This window comes from Galendromus occidentalis, unplaced genomic scaffold (genome assembly GCF_000255335.2).
Source record: "Galendromus occidentalis unplaced genomic scaffold, Mocc_1.1 scf7180000077471, whole genome shotgun sequence".
Classification (NCBI taxonomy): Eukaryota; Metazoa; Arthropoda; class Arachnida; order Mesostigmata; family Phytoseiidae; genus Galendromus; species Galendromus occidentalis.
In genome coordinates, this window is record NW_003805459.1 from 282,827 (window position 1) to 303,227 (window position 20,401).

The 20,401-nt window shown below is 52.2% G+C and overlaps 2 protein-coding genes across 2 annotated transcripts; both read left to right on the forward strand.

Annotated features, from left to right (window-relative positions):
• The first annotated feature begins 760 nt into the window (after positions 1–760).
• Positions 761–7,305, forward strand: LOC114828290 (bromodomain-containing protein DDB_G0270170-like). Its single transcript, XM_029111807.1, has 3 exons — positions 761–1,367; positions 6,495–6,797; positions 6,950–7,305. The coding sequence occupies exons 1-3, from the start codon at positions 761–763 to the stop codon at positions 7,303–7,305; spliced, it is 1,266 nt and encodes a 421-aa protein (XP_028967640.1).
• Positions 7,306–10,844: 3,539 nt separating this feature from the next.
• On the forward strand, positions 10,845–19,901 carry LOC100903708 (kyphoscoliosis peptidase-like). Its single transcript, XM_018640033.1, is given in 15 exon segments — positions 10,845–10,985; positions 12,977–13,206; positions 13,937–14,195; positions 14,290–14,426; positions 14,532–14,657; positions 14,738–14,900; positions 16,697–16,815; positions 17,313–17,417; positions 17,670–17,948; positions 18,099–18,169; positions 18,172–18,401; positions 18,548–18,842; positions 19,032–19,197; positions 19,325–19,407; positions 19,736–19,901. Coding segments are annotated over 14 exon segments (2,397 nt in total). The 3' UTR covers positions 19,401–19,407; positions 19,736–19,901.
• The last annotated feature ends 500 nt before the right edge of the window (positions 19,902–20,401 follow it).

The window sequence follows — 20,401 nt, forward strand, 5'->3', positions numbered from 1 at the left end:
TTCCAATTAGGTTGAACTCGTCAGTCGCGTCGAATGTTGTTATTTGATCTTAGAGAGTGTGTATTACCGCATGGAAACCACCGCTGCCGCAATGTAGAAGAGGTTATCGGCCTCTTGGACTCTTTGCTGTCGCGGCCGGTGTCGCCGTCACTGCCGTTGTTAGCTAGTGAGAGCCACTGAAAGACGGAAGGCCGGAACAATCAAACAAACCAATCGGCTCGCGCGATCCTTTTGCATTGGACCTAACGCCAACTGTGTACACACATTTCCAGGTTTTCCCGGAAGATCCTCGACGGCAATCTCTTCAGCGGCCCGGCCATTCACGACGACCCGCTCCACTCGAAGCAAGAGGTCATCGAACGACCTTACCTTGAGCCTTTGGAAACCGCTTCAACTTTGGACTCAACAGCTCGAGCCGTCGAGACCGGTGATTTCAAGGCGACGGAGCCCGTTACGGTCATCGTACGGCCGAGTTCCCGAGCAGGAGTGCTCATCCGGCGAGCGTGGTTGACTCAGGAAGAAATAGGCTCCATTTCGCAGGGGCTGTCCGCTCATTAGAAATCGGAACAGAGCCGCAACACGGCAACCAGCACAACGTTTCTCCGCACAAGTCCGCAGTGTGGCCGCGACATCGGGCGGTCGTTGAACCCCGCCGGCCATCCGAAGCGCAAAAGCTCGACATTCTGACGGAGCGGTTTCGCTTGCAACTCTCAAAATCTTCTATGGTGCCGTTGTCGTGGTGAGAAACCGGACCGCAACAATGGAACTCACGTCCTACCAACTGCCCACAGATCTTTCGGTATGTGCCGTAAAGAATGTCTCGGCAGCAGCTGCTGCAGCTGCAGCGGCAGCCGCGGCGGCCGTGAACGACGCACAGAAATTCGGCGGCCGTGGAAGCTCCTGGTCTCGGGAGGAGACGTCTTTGTTGCTCGATGTGTACGAAATCGAGATGGCGAAAGAGGACGCCAACTTCGATAAGAACTCCGCATCGATGATGGTTCCGAAATTCCAGTCGATCTATCGGACCATTTCCGATCTTCTACGCGGACAGGGCTTCGACCGGAGTCCGATGCAGGTTAGGGAGCGGCTAAAACGATTGAAACGCGACGTTCGAGAGCACAAGCAGGGCGAGTTCACCGCGAGAGTCAGTGCTATCGTCGGACGATCCCCGTACACTCGGCCCAGTCTCATCCAGCAAGCCGCCATCCAGAACACGGAGAAACTCAAGGCGATATGCAACAACAATAACAACAACAACAACAGCAACAACAATCACAATTCGCTGTCGGAAAGAAGTCTCAGCGAGCCTTATTACCCAGCCGATGTTCTTTCCACCGAGATGTCGTATCCAGACGACGATGAACCAAGTGAGTAAACATGATTGACGTACCCGTCTGTATCGAAATATACCGCCAGGCTCCCGAATCTTAGATCGCCTGGAAAGTGTAGGAGTCCTCGAATCCCTTGTCTCTCGCGACGGGGTTTAAATCTCCACTAGAATTTTGTCTGCGGTCGACACTGTTTGGTCTACGAGGAAAGTTCGATCGGAAAACATCGATCCGATTCTCCTGGCCGTCTACGACGCACTGCTTCTGAGCTCAATCGGAAGAGTCTTTATTCACGCTATTCACGGCACGTATCGGGAATTCTCCGGGATACGAACGAAAAAAGAACGAAATACAAACGGAACGCTTCCCCGACGAGGAAATAAGCCTCGCTCTTCGATGTAGCTAGAAACGACCGTCTCCCAACCGCCCCGTCTGGACTCGCATCCGGTAGGAGCCCCCTTGCTCAGAGGCTCCACGAACGGGAATCAGCCGCCGGCGACGACGACTACAGAGTAGCCCGTAGAGTTCACGGGTCGGTAGGCTACTGTGGTCCCAGACGAGTTGTTTCTCTTTCTGTCGCATGGCCGGGCAGCATACTACTTGCTCTTACTCGTCTGGCTGGTACTGCTGGTAGAAGACTCGATTCCAGAGCGCGTGTCCCGGTCAAAATGCATTCGCCGAAACATTTGTTGTCGTCGTCGTCGCCTCCTCCTCCTCCTCTCGAGAAATTTCACTGTCGTTGGTCTCGTCGGTCCGTCTGGCGGGCTGGCGACTGACTGTTTGGCTGGCGGGCTGATTGCAGTCAGGATAGGGGGACCAGGATGAGATTCAGGAGGAGATTCGGGGCGACTCGGAACGAAGGAATATGACAGGGGACGGCAATGGCAGCGGCATATGAGGTACAAAACCAGCTGGTCGAACGCTCGTTCAGACTGGGCGGTTGGTCGAGTGGCTCGTCCTCGTCGGTCTCGCAGTCTGTCTGTCCGTCTGTTTTCCTGGTCCTCGGTCGATCGGCTCGGTCGTTTCGGCGGTCTCCTGAGCGGGCAAGCGAGAGAAAGAGGTGATATGCAAAAGAGCTCGCAGTCACACAGCCGGCCAGACAGACAGCCGACCAGCCAGCCAGTAGTAATTCATTCGTTCGATTTTGACATGGCACATTGAGCTTATGATTCGCTTCCGCGCTCCGGAATACCTGCCATCGGGTTCATCGAGATCGAAGCGGGAAGGGGGCGGGTCACGGATCTCCCGGATTCACGAGCAAATTCCTTGAACGCTCTCGTCGTGGTTTCGGTCGAGGACCCGTCAGGGATACGGTCCTGTGAGCCCGTGAATTAATTGAGAGAGCCAATTCTAAGGGAATTGAATGAGATTTGAACCTTAGTGGAGTCGGGCAGACGAGTCGAGAACAGATAGGCATAGACCGAGCAAAACTGCGAGAGAGGCAAAAAACTATAGAGGAACACAGGAAGAGAAACCGGGAAGGTTTTTCTTGCTTAGTTGGGCCACTCCACCCCTCGTTGGGGTACCCCTCCACTTCTTTCTATATGTTGAATGAAACCCACGCCGTTGCTCTAAAGGAGGTGAGGCCCCCTCTGACTCATCTGGTACTATGGCAGAGCGGGAGAACGAGTGAGCGAATGCTTCTGGGGGCCGCCAGAGAAAGCGCACTCTAAATCGATCCAAAGAACCGTATCGTCGTCGGCGACCGCCGACGAGTGAGCTAGACAGCCAGCCACCAATCCGTATGCGTTCACAGGCGAGCCACGTCGGCCGGCAAGTCTGGGAAACGTACAGCTTCTCGCTACCCTTGGTCAATTCGACAACACGAGATATGCGTGTTCCCGTTAGACTGATTCTCTCCATGCTAATCGCGAGAAAGTTCGTCTGGATGATCTTGCTTCGATTATTCTCTTCGTTTGCTCGACGGCAACCCTCCGTCACGTCAGGAATTCTCCGAATGAAGGAAAGCCCTGGCCAAGAAGGAGGCCACCTCGCTCATTTCTTGCACCCGGAATCGTCTCGAATAGTCGCGGCGGAGTCGGCGATGTCATAAATTCTCGAATTGAGCAAACAGAGCTCGGCTGTCGGAGCGACCGGGTTTCAGAGGTCTGCTAGACACGAAGTGTCTTTCTGTGCCTCCTGACAAAGCCTGAAATCGAACTCAGACTCTGTCGACTCCGTGCTGAAAGATCTTACGGCAGAAAAGCCAGTGTGGGATACCCTCAAGCCTGCGATTTGCGTTCCCAGGATTCAAGCGCGGGGAGGGGGCCTCCGATCCGTGTTGTCGCTTTCGGCTTATTCACTCTCTCGGATGCCCTCGGTCTCGAACGGTACCTCTGCTATCAATTCTGGTCGGTTTTCCCGAAGTTCGTTCTTTCCCGCGACAGCCGCTGAGATCGCGACAGATCCCACTCTGTTTCTGGTTTTTACTCCGTTTTCCGATTTTGTCCCATTTAAAGTTCTTCGCGTTCTCAGTATTTGCCGGTCGGTCGGTTTTTGCTCATGGGCCTGTTCGCCGTTTCTTTCACTGACGGATAGACGACTCAGTGAGTGAGTGAGTGACGCCCAAGCAAGCACCGCCACCGTTTGCTGGTCGCGACCGGCTGTTCGCGCGGAGTCAACAAACTTCCTTCGCAAGGGCGTTCATTGACATTGCTTGCCGGCGGCAGCAACAACATCAGCGGCGGTGGCGGCACCGACGGTTGACGGGCCGGCCGACTGACGGGAGCAGCCCGGGGTGAACAACCGCTGCTTGACCCAGAGAAACTGCCAGAACCGAGTCGCGCAAGTTCAATGTAACAGTTTCCTATCCGCAAACCAGGGACGGCAACAATCCTCCATCGGACTGGCTGCTGGCTCGATAGTTATTCCGTTGGCGGGCCGAGCGAGCGAGCGGCGGCCACCGGGCCAACGGTCCGGTCGCCCGCCCGCCCTGTTGCTTCGCCGGTCTTTTCTCCCCGTAGGAGCGTCGGCTGGACTTTCTGCCGCACCGAGTCGTCAAAAGCTCCCTAGTGCTCCCGCCATTGTTCCCGACTGTTTTGAGTGCTCGGGCCGGCGTCACGACGATTCTGAACAGCCAGCATGTCATCCCAGCGACCAGTCAGTCATCCAGGACAGTTCAGCCGCGAGCCCACCACCTCTGAGCCGACAAATCACATGGCGGCGACGTCGCCGGCCGCAGGCTTAACTTCTGACGGAGGTCCTGCTCATGAAGAAGGAAGCGGACGGGAATGACCTCATTGGCTCGAGCTTCCGGCGTTTAGCCTTCTCTCTTACTGTCACACTCTTATCAGTGTTTGCATCGATAAAGATCCAGAGATGCATCGGGAGCCGGGCCGGTTATTCGGAATGCGCCGAGACCTTTTCCCGCGACTCGTCCCACAAAGGAAAGGAGATGGAGTCACGTCTCGGAGAAAAAATCATCGCTCCATGAGAACAGAATTCTCAGAGCGCTTCCCTCGGTCTTTTTCCCCCTGAGATCTGAACGTGCCAATCGTCGACCACAGATTCGATTCCGACTCGATCTTCATGTGCCCGAAGCCGCACCGGGTCGTCGATCGTTAACTTGAGGTTCGAGTCAACGCTTAGCGGAGAATACAGCGGAGTTCAGAGAGAGCGAGCGAGAGCTGAGACCAGACCCGAACATATGGCACTGAGGGTGTTAGCGTTGGAGGCGATGGTGGCAGCGATATGCCCCGAGCCCAGATGTTCTGATGGACCGTTTGCTGTATGCGTTGTCGCTCCTGCACTCCGTCGTTGTCGTCGTACTACAACTCCGAAAACGAATGAGCGAGAGAGCGAGCCGGATACTCTGCACCTGGTTGCCTGGTCGGCGCTCAGACGAACCTGGATTACGAATACATGGACGCACGGATATACCGGCCGTACTAGCGGCGGGCGAGCGGGCGTTCGGACGAAGAGACCGACCGACAGACGAGCGGACGGACAAACTTGGTGGCAACCGTCTGATGAAGTGGCAGGGTCCGGGTTGAGGCGAGCTTCAACAAAAATTGATGACAGCACGAAAATGTCCAGGTAGATTTACTCTACCGGCCTTTCTTACTATAACCCGGATACCGCCGATTGTGAGAGAAACGTCAGGAGCAAGGATTTCTGCAGAGACGTTGGGAAAAGCGAGCGCAGGACTCGGCCCTCGCGTCGCTCGGAGTCTTGAACTTTTCCAACAGGGATTGCTTGACAGGGCGATCGAACAAGATGCGAACCGCAAAAATGCGTAAGAATCCTGTTCATTGACCGCTCGCTGAATCAAGACGGTCTTCAGATAAGTGCTCTCCCAATCGCGAGGGAAGACAATCCTCAGCTCGTAAAACAGTAATCAAGCCGAATGTTGCACAAGCTACAACTCTAATAAACTTGCTCGCTGGCTTTTCGCGATGCGTCTAGGGAGGGTTCAAGCTCCGATTAGGGTCGACCAACGCTCAGCGTCTGAATTGCGCAGCAAGCGAGAAGTCTGCTGGCAGGCAGGCAGACAGGCCGGCAGAGAGAGACATACAATGGCATATAGAGAGTGTGGGAGCACCAGAAGAACACCTGGTCGATCAGTTGGTCGTTGTCGCCGCCGCTGCTGTTGTTGGTGTTGTCGTCGTCGTCGTCTCGCTAACGGAGTCCCACACTTGGATTTGGCCCCTTCGGAGAACGCCCTAGAGGAAGGCCGCATATAACTCCACATACATGCTCGCTCGCTCACTCACTCTCTCTCTCTCTCTTTGACTTGCTTGCCTGCTTCTCTGGCCGGAGCACTCCATCCCGCCGGTAGCTCTCGCTCAATCAGCCTCATGGAGCAAGCATTGATCGGTATGACGAGCAAAAAGTTGTCGATCGACTTAAAGCTTCTGACAGCGAGGAAGGGTTCGACAACGGTCATGAGCACGCCTGTGACAGAGTTCAGCTGACTCCCTTGCGTGCAGCCAACGGGGGAGCTGGCGGCTCCCTTTTTCGGGAAGGGTCACACGAAGACAGTGCGCTGGGGCGAGAGCGCCCATCCCAACGTTCCGCCTCTCAACGATCTCTGAGAACCGTTAGAACCAGTTTGCAGCAGGGGGCTCCTAGCGCAGACTATGCAGCCAGGCTCTCAATTAAACTCCGTGGCTTTCTGCCATTGGCCGAAAGAACTCTCATCTAATCTCGCGACTCCTTTCTTTGCAGCTTCCGAAAGCCCGATGTCCTGTAATGCCGAAGTCCCGGATGGTCACTCGGAGAACGAGCATGAGCACCATGACGGAAATTCGGAGAACGGCGAAGAAGTAAAATCGAACAATACAGAATCTGAGAAACACACCGTGCCTAGTGGTCCGCTCTCATTGACAATCAAGAAGGAAAAAACTCCGCCGCCTTCATCCCGGTCCCCACCCGTGTCAAGGACGCCCCCCCGCTCGAGCCAAAACTGCACACCTGTTCAAACAATCTCCCAGAGCCAGTCGACGGTGCTGCCCTCGAGTTTCCCCCATGGTAGGTGTCGTTCGAATTGTCGCCTCCATGCTTCCGCTTTTAACCTGTTGAAGACGAATCGATAGGTGCCAGTGAACGGCCCTTTGATGCAGGACTGTGATGCCTTTTCGTGAGCGATCACCTCCAACTTATCAATCTCACGTCTATTCCAGCTCTGCCAAGCCACCTGACACTGAATCCCAGCATGCTGTTCGGAATGGCGAATCCCCTCGTACAGCTCCCAACGATGAAATCTTCTTCGGCACCCAAAGCCAACTGCAACAGCTGCAGCCAGACGGCTTCGGAGCAGAAAAAGATCCACAACATTCTGCAACGGGTCATTGCCGATCAGAAAGCAGCTCAAGAAGGCCAGCTCTTATTCCAGCGGGAAATCCTCGCGCATCTGAACATGATCACTTATTCTATACAGACACTGGCGGCTCAATTCGCTTTTGGCCCGAAGAAAGACGCGCCCAACTCCCCACATAGCCAGGACGAGGAGGTTTCGTCGATGCACGAAGGCCACTAGTGATAAACCCAACGCTCTGATTGGCTATGATCTCCTCGAGCATACTTGCGAAGACCAAAGATGATTTGTGAGCTCGTGTACGACTTTGTTGAGGCACTTCACATTACATGTTGGCACGACCGAGGGATTGTTTCGTTGGAATGCCTCCGGAACCGAGAGCATTAGGTTGACGAAGACTATTCTGAGGGCGGCGGGCTCAAACCATATCTACGTCCTCGAGCTCAATGTCCGCACCAGGAGGCCAAATTAGTTAGACGGAACTTTCTTTTCTACACAGTCACCGCAGTGGGAGCCTTTTGGAGCAGTATGCCGACGCTTCTCGTTATTTAAGTCACGTGAAATCCGCCCTTCGACCATTATGCGAGCGGCACTCTCCGCGGATGGATTAACGAAAAACCTGATCTCAAACATGACAATAATCATTTATTACTGTTGATGGGGTGGAACGCGGCGGAGCTGATTGAACTCATGCGAGAATTTTCAAAGTTCGGCTTCCCAGCGCTGTTTCAAAGCTGCTCAGCCAAAGGTAGTCAGTCATACTGTTTTAAGTATTTTACTAACTAACTAAGAAACTCCACACATATCCCGGTTAAGGACGATCAGTCCTGGCGACATACAGCGCGATTCCTACTGCCAAAGATGTCGAAAGTTCCTGGAGGAAACCTGCCGATCCATCGATCTATGCAGGAAGGGACTAGCATGCTCAAAGCTCAACTCTAGCTAGACATCAGATTTCACCACGCTCGTGTCTTCGTCGTCGAAAGCTGTCGAGAATCGTAAAAGATGATTTTTATCATAATATTTTTGTCCAAAAATAATTACCGTTGAAGAGAGGAATCCGATCGATGTTCGTCGTCGATTCAGGAGCCTCTCTCCAAGTCGCGGAGAGGCAGAACTACTCGGAATTACTCATAGTGGCTAGCCTTATCTTCCTATTTTAATTTATTATACTGACCGTCTCGTAGTCATAATAATCAACTCCGATAGGTTGTTTAGTTTAACGTGAATGTCACTCGGGGACATTGATCTCCGTCGGTCGAGTTCGTGACGATCATCTCGGAATTCCTAAGAATGGGGAGTAGCATTGACGATGTCAGTTGGTGAATTTGTGTTCTCGAATCTCGGAAAAGCCCCTGTTCGCTCCTCATGAATCAGTTAGACCGGAGTCATCGGGAACGCTGACCTTGTGACAGAGTGAGGCATCTAGTTTCTGAAAAAGTCACGGAAGTTCATTGTTCGATCTTTCGTGCTCACATTTACTCCTAAGTTAAACGAGATAATATATATACACACGTATAGACATGTATCTGTGTATGAGCGAGAGGTGAATGATATTATTTTCCATAATTTATCAGTAGGTCTTGTCTAATTTGTCCAAGCTTCAGGTTCCACCTTGGAGCTTTCTCGAATGCTCCCTGGTCGATGGAACGAACTGAAATAACTCAGAACAGATGATCTGTAATATAATGACTATTAAAACCACCTCCTTATTTCGATATTGAAATATCTTTTCACAATAAAATGAAGAGTACTTCATTGGAGAGTTGATCTGGGCCTATTTTTACGGCTGTACACCCGTCGACGCATGCTCCAGGGACTGGATCGAGCCTGCGAGGAGGAACCTCCGAGGCCTGACAAGTCTCCAGGATAGTCCCGTTCATGATTCTGGCGAAGGACCCTGGAATTCAATGAAGCTTGCCGTTCCACAAGGATCGTGGCATGGGTTCGTTCGAAGTGAGGATCACCTGATTGGGAATTCGAGCGCATTCGAGCAGCGACGTGGTGTCCCCGAGGTAGCAAGCAGAATCGGTATTAGGATCGGGGGATACTGACAGGTCGTATTGGCCGCAGACCGCTGTCATCGAGTACTTCAGCCCTTATTTTTCTTCGAGTTGGGGATAATCTCGGAAGCTCTTTCGGTGCCGTAGAGCTCATAGTTCCGCGAGATTGATCGCCATGCCGTCGTGGTCTTCCTGACCGATGGCGTAGCCTGGACGCTCCTCTTAAAGGGGCGGGATATGTATATAGGAAGGTACTTCTCTTGCTTCGACGCAAACGCTCGCCTTCCCGCATACGGGAGACGTCGCGGCGCAAGTGCACGTAAAGAGCCCTAGCTGCCAGACGCTCTAACGTGAGTCCGTCCCTTCGGGATCCACAGTGATTCCAGACTTGAGGAGGGGACTCGATTATGAGGAGAATCACGCTGATAAGCGTAGCACTGTTCACGGTCGTAGCGGCGAGGCCAGATCAGAGAGCATTCAATTAACTTGACAACTGCGGAGCTCCTGTGTCGCGGCCTATGATCGTCCTCTGAAATGAGGTGAAGGACGCTACGGTCTCGAGATTGCCCGACGTGACCGTCGTTATCAAGGTCGCCCCGCAGCATGGCGGGTGAATTACGATCGCAACGATAATCAGAATCTCAAGAACGGAACTTTGTCTCCAACCCATAGAGACTCAGGGGAACACCGCGTGCCGATGAATTCCGAAGACAGCGCATGTGTTTTTCACCGGAGGATCGACTCCTGCATCAGCGCTAAGAGAAGCGTCTCAGCTCCGGTTCTCGCAGAGTACCCACAGGCTTTCCGCACGATCACTACAGGGTATACGGAGTTTTCGGTCGGCTGTCTCACTCAAGCAAGCGACCTTTCGCACCAGGCAAGGTCAAAATGCTCGTTGCGAATCCATATATATGCTCTGTGCATAGCGTCGTTACGACTCCGCGATCCGTCGGTCTGGGACTTCGGGATGCGCGCTCCTTATCGTTTTTTCGCGCGGCCCAAGCGGCGGTTGTCCTGCACCTATCGCTATGGTACTCTCATCGAGACGGTTCGAGACGAGGAGAAGTCTTTCAGTGAGATTGCTCCGAAATCAAGTTGTGCGCGCTCGCGGTCCTGGTGTCTTTTGTATGGCTCCTGTAGCAATTCGGGACGCTTCAGAGGGCCCTTCTGAATGGGCATCGACTCATGCATCGACTCTTTATTTCGAATTCCTGAACTTGGAAACTGGAACGTGCCTCCGGCGAACGACTGCGAGGACTCTCCTCTCTCTCTTGCTGCACCTCAAGTCTGAACGACGTCGGAGCCGTTGGCCGTCAGTGCAGGTAGACAGATAGCGGGTGGAAAGTACGCGAACAAGCGAGCTGACTCAGGCGAGAGTTACCCTTCGCTCATCGGTACCGTAGGCATGGAAGTTCGAGGTACTACGTGAGTAGACACAATACACGATCATACGAGGCCCTCACGACGATTGAAGCTCACACGACTGACCCCATGGCCCCACCATCTATGCTCGTGCCAACTGATCTTCATCCCGGATAAGGACCCGGAAGAATTCAGTGTAGTTCATGTTCGTTTTCCGACCTCTCCTTCCACCTCATCGGTTCAACCCAGTCGTCTTGATTTCTGGTTTCTGGCACCGTGGAAGAGCTACGTTGGGTTTTGCGACCGACTGTCCTCTGACTCACAAAAACCCGTACCATAAGTGTCGTGGATTCTTGCGGGCATTTTCTTCTTGGATTCTTGTGGCCAATGTGCAGAATGGGCTGTGGGGCGAGTAAGGTTCAACCGCAAGGAGAGCCGCTCAGAGTAACGGCAGACTGGAACCCTGGAACCGGAGATCGTCCTTTCACTCTGGGCCAGACGAAACCGACAGCGATAATGCGTCACGCCGAAACCCAGGTAAGTGGACACCGGAGCCCAAACCCCAGTGACGGAATCAAACCATAAGACCTTCTGGCCGAATAGTATCATCCTTCTATACGTCTGGGCCTCCATCCGAGCGGGAAGTTGGCTTCGGGACGGGTCACTCTCCTTCGGAACCGCCAGAGAAAGGAGCAAAAATCCAGCTTTGCTCGATTTTCGCAATACAGAGTAGATCGGGCCACCTCTTCCTGATGAATTCCCGAAGTGAACGAATTGTCTTATCAGCAGAAGCCCCGGAGTCAATCGACGGTTTTATGAACGATGCGGAAGCCTCTCGAGCCACCAGATTACGCCTCGATTAGAGCCTGTCCGCGGGTCATGTATGTATGTATGTACATCACTTAACATGGAGAAGGCATTCAGATTTGGCTCAGGGGGAGAACTGAGCTGGTCACTGCATAACGAAGCTCACTTCCCCATTCTGATGAGAGCGCCGCGCGGAACGGACAACGAATCACGGTAGCCCACGCACTGACCTCGCGTGTGTTCACTGTCGGGTTCACGAGATAGGCCTCGAATTCATTCATCGTCAGGACCCTCGCAAAGGCTGTGATGGGGCTCAACTTTTTTCTGCGTCTCAAAGCTTTCTCTGATGCAGGAAAATTTAGAGCTCGACTCTGGCGCGAAAGCCTCGAAAACGTAGGCCTCATTTCCCAAAAAGCTAGGATGTCTGCACCAACATCACGACGGAATCGTGGACGCGAGGAGGAGAAAATATGTGGCAACGAGAAACTCGAGACCTGTGATTTAGTTGTTTTTTCGGTTCAAAAGCCGCTCTGGGCCCGCACGTGACTAAGCCTGGTAGGCTGAATAATTCACTAAACGTGTTAAACCAGTGGTTCCCCTCCACTGGGTGTCCTTGAATTTCAAACGTCAATCACTCAGAAGATTCATTTCCCGAATTGAGTCTCTCACCTGTTCTCAAACTGTGGACCGAGCATGATCGATCAGAGGACTTGTCGCTGTTTCTCGCCAAAAGGGGGGTGCTGTACCTACATCTGAGCTCAAGGCTAGCGGGAACGCACAGCTTAGCGCAACGGACAGTCCTACAGCAAGAAACATCGCCAGGAGTTTGCGGATCGAGCGGGAAAGAAGAGGGAATAATCGTTCAATGATGTTCAAAAGACTCCCGCGAACGTGAAGCTCCTGTGGAGGTTTTCGAACGCCTCTCGGTCAGGACTCCCATATGGTTCCCGCTGAAGAGTCCCTGGCTCATGCTGACGGCGGAAATGACTCTCAAGGTCATCCCTTAGAATTTCTCTTTTGGAGCTCCCCACGGAAGGAGCTCAACCATTCCATACGAGGGACGGATACGATTATTGGGACGATTCTGGTTGAGCTTTTTCAATTCAATATCTTCTATTTGGAGGAGACTTTAAAGCAGCGTGTTCAGCAGTATCAACCGCCGCAGGAATTGGGAGGAACTCTCGCCTTGGGCCTCGAGTGTGAGATGGGCAACATTTGGTTCCCATATGTTACCCGTCAAGCCGTCAAGGAACGCTGCTCGAGCAAGGATGGTCTCGAGAGTCTTCCCAGAGGCTCCCGGAGGAGATATCGTCAGGCTTGCATCAGGGGGGGGGGGAAGGACCATCGGCAGGCGGCGAATTCATTTGGGAATCATGCAGGAGCCGCCAGCGGCGCGTCGTGCGTCAGGACGCGGCGCTGTAGACGCATTGATTGGAGCTCAACGCGGTGCGAAGCTGTGATGACGACCGAGAGCTGGACGTCCCGAGCGAAGACTATCTGGGGGCGCGGCCGTAGGCGTACTCAGGAGGAGGGAGAGGGTCCTCCACGGATCTCGCTTGAAAAGACGCTCCATGCCTGATGTGGATTCGATCGTGATATCGAGGAACCCGCGCAAGAAAGCTTGGAACAAGGGCTGAAACGTCGATCCGCGTGCCCTCTGAACTGCTCGGGACTGGATTTCTTGAGGGAGTCTAACGAAATGATCGTTTTCCCTGCCGTAGGCCGCAATGCAAGACGTCCAGGATCGCAGCGCACAGGTGGACTATCCAAGTTCCTACTCATCCGATGACGACATGGACGAAACGATGTCCTGTGCCGAGGAGAGCTGGTGTGCTCAGCGTGTGCACTGGGTGGAAGAAATCGTTACCACGACCCATCTCCATTTGAAAGACATAGGAATCATCGACGCGGCGGTGCAGACTCTACGTCAGGACGATTATTCATCGAACAAGTAAGCAATAGCTCCAGCGTGTAGCATTTAATGCCGAAGTTCTCGCCGGCGCGGCGTAGCAAATGTCCCCTGTACCAAAACATCCACGTCCCGGAAATCATGACCTTGACGTAATTGAGGACGTTTGACGCATTGACATGCCAGTCATGTCTCGTGTAATGCTCTCGAAAATAATACCGCTCCGCTCCGTATTTCCCGACACACCCAACAATCGATGTTCCTAGCGAGCGGAAACTCTCCTCCATCCCTAGATAAATTCTATTTTTGAACTATGACAGGATGTACCCACAAATATTTCGGATCCATTCCTCGGAAGAGGGAGAGCTTATCAATCGAAGAAGCCAGCCAAGACCAAACGGTGTGAAATATTTCTCCCACGAAAAGTTATGAAACCAGTTCGAGCTTTGCGAGGATCCCCTCCGAGCTTGAACGAAAATTGGCGCTGAGCGTCCGGTCGGAAAGGTCACCTCATGGTCAACACGCCGAAAACACTCGTGAAATGCGGTCGTCATGCGCCGCTGAGTCGATCTGGTCGAAAGAGGACGTCGAACAAAAACGTGCGCGTGGAACTCATCCACCATGAGGGAACCGATTTCAAGATGTACTCTTGTTCCGACGGAATCTCCACTTCACGCCGAGGAACCTTCCAATTTCTCCATGCCGTGCGGTATATAAGAATGAGGAGATGTGAAACCTGAGATGCGATAACAAGAGATCTCCGAATCCTCAGGAAAATACAAACACTATTGCACCGACACGAGAGGACCGAAATCGAGCCTTTTGAATCGAAGCGAACCGAAGACTCTCAGCTGACTCGCAGGACCCCCGAAGACACGGTCAATACTTTCACGGAAGATACCGATGATAAGGAGAATGTTCCAGACGAGGAATCTGAGAGCGACCTGAAAAACAGGAAATCGATGAACGAAATCACCGAAATTCCTGTTGGGCAGAAGTGGACAGCCAGCGAAGAGGACTTGTCCAAATGGGTAAGCCGCAGCTCCGAATGAATCGGGAACATTGCCAATACTTCTCGGAAAGATCTTGGAGAGAAACTGACGAGTATTGGATACGCATCCGCAGGTGACTTCAGACTTCAAGGGTCAAACTGAGCCCATATCGAGAGCCCCCGCCGCAAACGCTTTTGGAATGACCGAAGATGAATTGCATTTCATACAGCAGGAACTGGATCACGCCCATGACAGCATGTCACAAAGCAGGTAAAAGACAGGAAAGGACCTCGCCAGGCTTCTCGGGGAAAAACATGGGTTCGACTTATTCGGAATTAAACTGATCCATTCTTTGTGTTCGTTCTCGCCCCGTAGTGCCCATGACAGTTTGAACGGCAGTGGTGTCAAATCGCCCGGCCGGAAGCCAGACGAAGATTGTCTTGAGAAGACGGTCGTGTGTGGAAGTTCCCGGGCTGGAACACTGTCTTCGATGAGCAATCCGTGAGTGCCCGGAATCGTATAAAATCATTCTCGTGAGAAAGCACCCGAAGTACAGTTTCATAAGTCACCGTCGTCCACAGATTGGCAACTATCATTGAGAAACGCGAAATCGCGGTTCAAACATTGAACGATGTGACAACCGACGAATCGGCCGAGTTCGCTGCTCGGCCTCCCCCGTGTAAAAAGAAGGAGCTGATTCCGATGGCAGGCATCTTCAACGACATCGATAAGAGCGTTAGCCAAGTAAGAAAGTTCTGGAATCATTTAGACATCATCATAGGATCATTTCGTAGACTGAGTACTGAGTTGAAGTAGTGCTTAGCCGCCCAGCCTCCAGAGCATTTCCTCCCCAACCTTGATCAACTAAGTCGCTTTCGTTTTGCGGAACGATGTCCGTAAACGTCATGGGCATCGGACACGTCAGATAACCAGAGGGTCGACCACGTCGACGTCGAGATGGATTACTCGGATCGATCCTGTGCCGATATTATAATCTGTCGTGGGTTGGATATTCACATGTTGCCGTGCCAAGCTACAGTCGGGGACTTGGTCGGTGTCCAAGACCGGGATGCGGTGCCATCCGTGATGTCTGAATACTCGATCACCTCAAATAGCTATGAAGGTCGGGTAGACGATCAAAAACCCGACCGAGGCTTTGGACCTTGCTGGGACTCTGCCTTGACGTCGAGGTTAGGCCCATGGTCCAATCCAGTGCAAGGTCGGACACAGGGGAGTTTTACCGTCATGGTCGGCGAACGAGCTGATCGACAGTGTTTCGAGAGTGTATTTTGCGAATCAGCGGCAGTGGGCAAAAAGAGTGCGCTCTCTGTAGTTTTAATTCTGGATCGCAGAGACCTTTATTTGCAACTGATGTTTCGCGCTCCTTCCTCTCACAGAATTACCTCTCTCCGTTCCGCGAGTCTCTGAACATCGCGTTGTTCGCGAGAAGCCTCGGGCCCTTGTGTCACGATAGGCTATCTATATGTATCTCGCCTCAGTGCGCCGGTCGGTGCCAGAACGTGACTTCGAGGCCCATTCCCGAAACCGGAGGGTAGCGTCGACATATATTCCTATGAGCAGGAGGCCAACGGAATGGTCGAGTGCTTAGCGCGTCTGGCAATTATCGGTGCCGAAAACGTGCATTTCGCTTCGTGACATCGCTCCGTGAGAAGACGTGGCTCGACCGGGGACGGTCGTCCCTAAAGCGCTGCCTGAGACGGCTTCCGTTGAGCTCCTCGTGGAAGTTTCCTTGACGCTTTCCGTCGGGGCTTCCATCAAGGGTCCTGGAGTTCAGACCTCAGGTCCGAGCGAGATGTGCTGCTATGTCCCAGCTGACTGAAGCCTCTCCAGGAGGTTCACTGCAGCAGCACTTCACCGTTCATGACCGGAACGCTTAGATTTGGCGCTTTTTTTTGCTCCCGTGCGCAGTCAGTACCTACCTGCGCAGCTTCGAAACGTAGATCGCTCAGGAGCTAACTTCCCAGGAACATGGTGGCTCATCGACTCTCGATCCGGTCACGTTGGGATTTTCCCGTGGCACGGAAGATCGACCAGTTCATCGTGCGCCCATATTCATAGAGTTTCGGGCTCAGCGTTCGGGATCCCGCGCACTTGCCGTAACACGACGCCGATGCTGGCTTCAGAGCCCGATTTTTAAATTCAGACGGATACATTTTCAGTATCGCTGTTTCGGAGCTCAACGCTTCCACTGACACGCTCTGTGTATGTCGCGAACCGATGCAGCCGACGTGACCACTCAAATGCCCGGAAGAGGTCCACGGCAAGAGTTACGACCGGAACTCCGGTCATGGACCAATGCCGACTCATTCACGACTTCCTCGTTTGTCGCACCGATGAGCTTCTAAGATTGTCCGAGGCTGCATAGCTGTCGAGAACACTGTCCGTTTGTCGATCATGTACATTCCTTGAAGGGTCTCCGGGACGAATCGAAGCAGCTCATCATAGATTGTATGAGGTCCCGCTTGGATTTCGATTCACAATCACGCGTTCTCCCGCAGATTACGGAGGAATTTTTCCAGGTGCCACCCGATGTCGTAGACGGCGGTATAGCGAGCCTCGTCAATCACCTTATGTCGAAATGTAGGAGCGACCTATTCAAAGTTCGTGCCATTTTCCGCTGGATTACGAATAATATCTCGTGAGTATCCCTTTCTCCCTCGACAAAATGTTTATCGCATAGCCCTCCACGCTCTCCCGAACACCACTTCACCATGGAGTAAACAAATGGCTCTCAACCATTCTCCCGCCCGATCGAGCCCCGAATATTGAGCTTCGGCCAGCTGCCGATACCTAAACGTTGAAGGTCGCCGCACGAATTATTGATGAGTCAGCGACGTGGGGTCACGAGATCGCTTCCGATTATTTCACACGTTCGTTCATGCTCACACTTCAAATATCAGAGCTTGAAATTAAACCGGAGTACCGTGAACCAGTGCAAGGGGACGATACTCAAAATTACTTGCACTTAGTCAAAATCGAGCTCCGCGACGGTCGGGGGTCTGGATTCCTCGCTGGACGAGATATATGCCTGCCTTCTTCTTACACAAGGATATGAAATGACCCTCCAATAGTAAGCCAGTAGCTCCCGGGGCTGTAAGGGGTAAGGTTCTCCTATTCGCTATTTTCTCCTTCAAGATTCGATTGGAAGTTCATCGATGAAAAACTAGAACCTGAAGATGTTCTTCGGACGAAACAAGGAGTCTGCAGGGACTACTGTAGTTTATTCTGTGAGATGTGCAAGTAAGTCCAGTCTGAGAATTCCTCGCGCGGCTCCATGTCGCGCTGACTCCGGAATCCGCAGGTCCTTGACTGGGAGCTCCCGCGGACATTTGCTCTCCACAGTCTCCTTCCGAAGAAATAACCTGTACGAAGGCCGGGGACTCAAGACCTCGGCTTTCCAGTTCATGCCCGCAGATTTCGAAACCGACGACTCCAACAGGGAAATGAACTCCCGAATTCTAGTGAATACATCTCTTTTTTTCCGATCGCTAGACATGCTGGAATCCGCGTAAAGCAGATCCAAGGATTCGCAAAGGGTCATGACTACAGACCTGGGCACCAGTTCTCGCCGGGAGCGGATGTCCCGCACGCGTGGAATGCTGTGTTCCTCTTTGGCTGTTGGAGATTGATCGACGTGACATGGGGGACAGGATTCACAGATCACACGGGAGTTTTTCAGCGCAAGCTCAACGAACACTTTTTCCTCACCGACCCAGAGGTTTTCATCTGGACTCACTTTCCCTTTGACGATCTGGAGGCCCATTATGAAAGGTTGGTCTGTTCCGTGGTCCGAAAAGCGGGGCTGGCAGCGTATCTCATTCCACAGTGTGTTTTCTCTCGTCTCTCCTCTGATTTTCTGAAAATTCCTTCCAAAGTTATTCGCGAGGGTCAAGTCTAAAACGTCTCCTAATCATTTTCCAGATGGCAACTCCTGGACGTTCCAATGACCCTGGAAACATTTAACTCGCTGCCGAAGGTGACGCCGCATTTTTTCAGTTCTCGATGAAAATCCGTTCCAAGGTGCAAAACCCATTAGAGTTTCGGGTGCGAACCGACATACGAATCGCTAGCCACGATCACATGCGATTCAAGTTCAAATTATATCCCGCCGAAGAAGTGGAGAACTCTACTTTGAACAATTACGTTTTCTGTCACTTGGTGGAAGACCGCTTAGTCAGCTGTTTCGGGATTACCCCCCCTACCGAGGGCCGTTACTATTTTAAGGTATAGAATTCACGATCAGCGAGAGTTTTCTTCCTGAATTCCCGGTCCAGCATGTCCGAGCTCATTGAGAATCATGAATCATCAGCGTGGAAACCTTTGAACTGTTATATGACGAACTTATGTAACAGTGTGCCCAAAACATACAGGTGTACGCGAGACCAGAGCGAGATATGGGAAGAGACGACGCATCGCTACAAAATGTTGCCATATTCCTCCTGAACTGCACACGGGCCCGTAAATACCTCATCCCGTACCCTTCGAATGAAGTTCCCTGGGGACCGACGCAAACGTTCTTCGATTACAACATGAAACTAGTTAATCAGAACGGGCCGGTGATCGTCAGTTGGGGCGGTAAAAGGAAGCTTCAGATCGATCTCAATGAGGCTATGCTCATCACGCACCAAGTTCTCGACGCCGATGGTCAAGAGATCGACACAACAGGTTCGTTGCCACCCATTCGATCGTTGGTCTCGATGGAGTTTGGCGAGCCGCAATGGACTGGGCATAAGAATCGTATATGCGAACAGAGCCAAGAATACGCAGATCAAGCTCGGTCGGGCGTCTAGACCCCGTAGATTCCGTAGAAGTGCAGGAGTGTTGAGGATGAGGTAGATATCTCTTTGTCGAAAGGTATGCTCTCCCGGGAAGACAAAGATAAACGCATCACCTTCGTGCTGACGCCAGTTCGGGTCGGCTACTTCAAATTGGTGATATTCGGAATGCCGAAACCTAAGCAAAAGGGCAAGTGGCGCTTGCCGCTCATCGCGACATTCCTCATCGACTGTAAACTCACCAGGTTCGTAATCGGAAGCAGTTTCTCCTCGGCTCCCTTGTGCATGTTCATCCTGCTGATTTATAGAGTTGGCCAATTGAGATCAATACACCTTTCGAGTGAATGAATACTGAAGCCAGCCGCATTACAGTGATCGTGATCGCCGTAGAAAACAGAGCACCGCCGAGATTTTAGTAAGCTCTACCTCTCCGATCACAGCGGGCTAGGCCTGAAGTGAGTAAGGAATGATTGCCTGGCTTGCTCCCACAGCTGTAGTCCGCTGAAGTTCTTTCTAGCACTGACGATCATCATTCGATATGGAGCAACCATACATATCTGTCCCCCCGCACCTGCATGAGCACACGCATTGTGTAGAGAGCGCAAGAAGCGGTCCTCATGGACTTCTATCACATGAAGACTCTACTGCCCACTTCCATTGCTTTATGATGAGGTCCGTTCCCGCCGGCGCCGCTACCTAAACCACTAACGCTTTTCGATTCGCTGATTATCATGGTGATGTTCGAGATCTTCGAACGAGTGGCAAACCTGTCCTCGTCCTCAGACTCGTCTTCGACGAAGAATTGCGATTGGCTCACCATCGAAGACCCGGCGACCCGGATCCCGACGATGAGACGGACGAGAAAGACGGCAAGAAGAAAAAGAAGAAGAAGTAGTCAACGATCTCAACAGTATTGGTGCCGTGAGGCTGCCCGGCCACATATCCGGAAGGAATATCCCGAGCGGGATGCGGGCAGCACTTCTGATATGGGATGCTCGAACCGTTTGTAACTTAAAGTATGTTTCGTATAAATGCGTTACGTCTTGTAGACATCTGCGGACTTTTCAATTATTTCGCGGGAGGCCTAACAACTCCGAGAATGCAGTTCTCTATGGAAAGAAGTACACGGAAACCCGTCATATATATAGCCTTTATTTATCTTATTACTTTGTAGATATTCGGATAATCAGCTATAATAGTTAATTATCGTCTCCACGATTTTTAATCATAGTCATCATAATCAGTCATTACATAACAAGCTGGTCACCGTCGCCATTGAGAAATTCCGTTCGAGCGCTCTTATTTCGAGGACTCATACGAACGTTGACAGGACCACAGAATTCATTCAGACTTAGTCGTGAGTGTCGAGTTTTAGGCGACGCGCCCATTCTCATCTTCCCTTCCAAGGTCTTCACTGTACCCAACCATTATCTTCTTCGATTTGTTGGA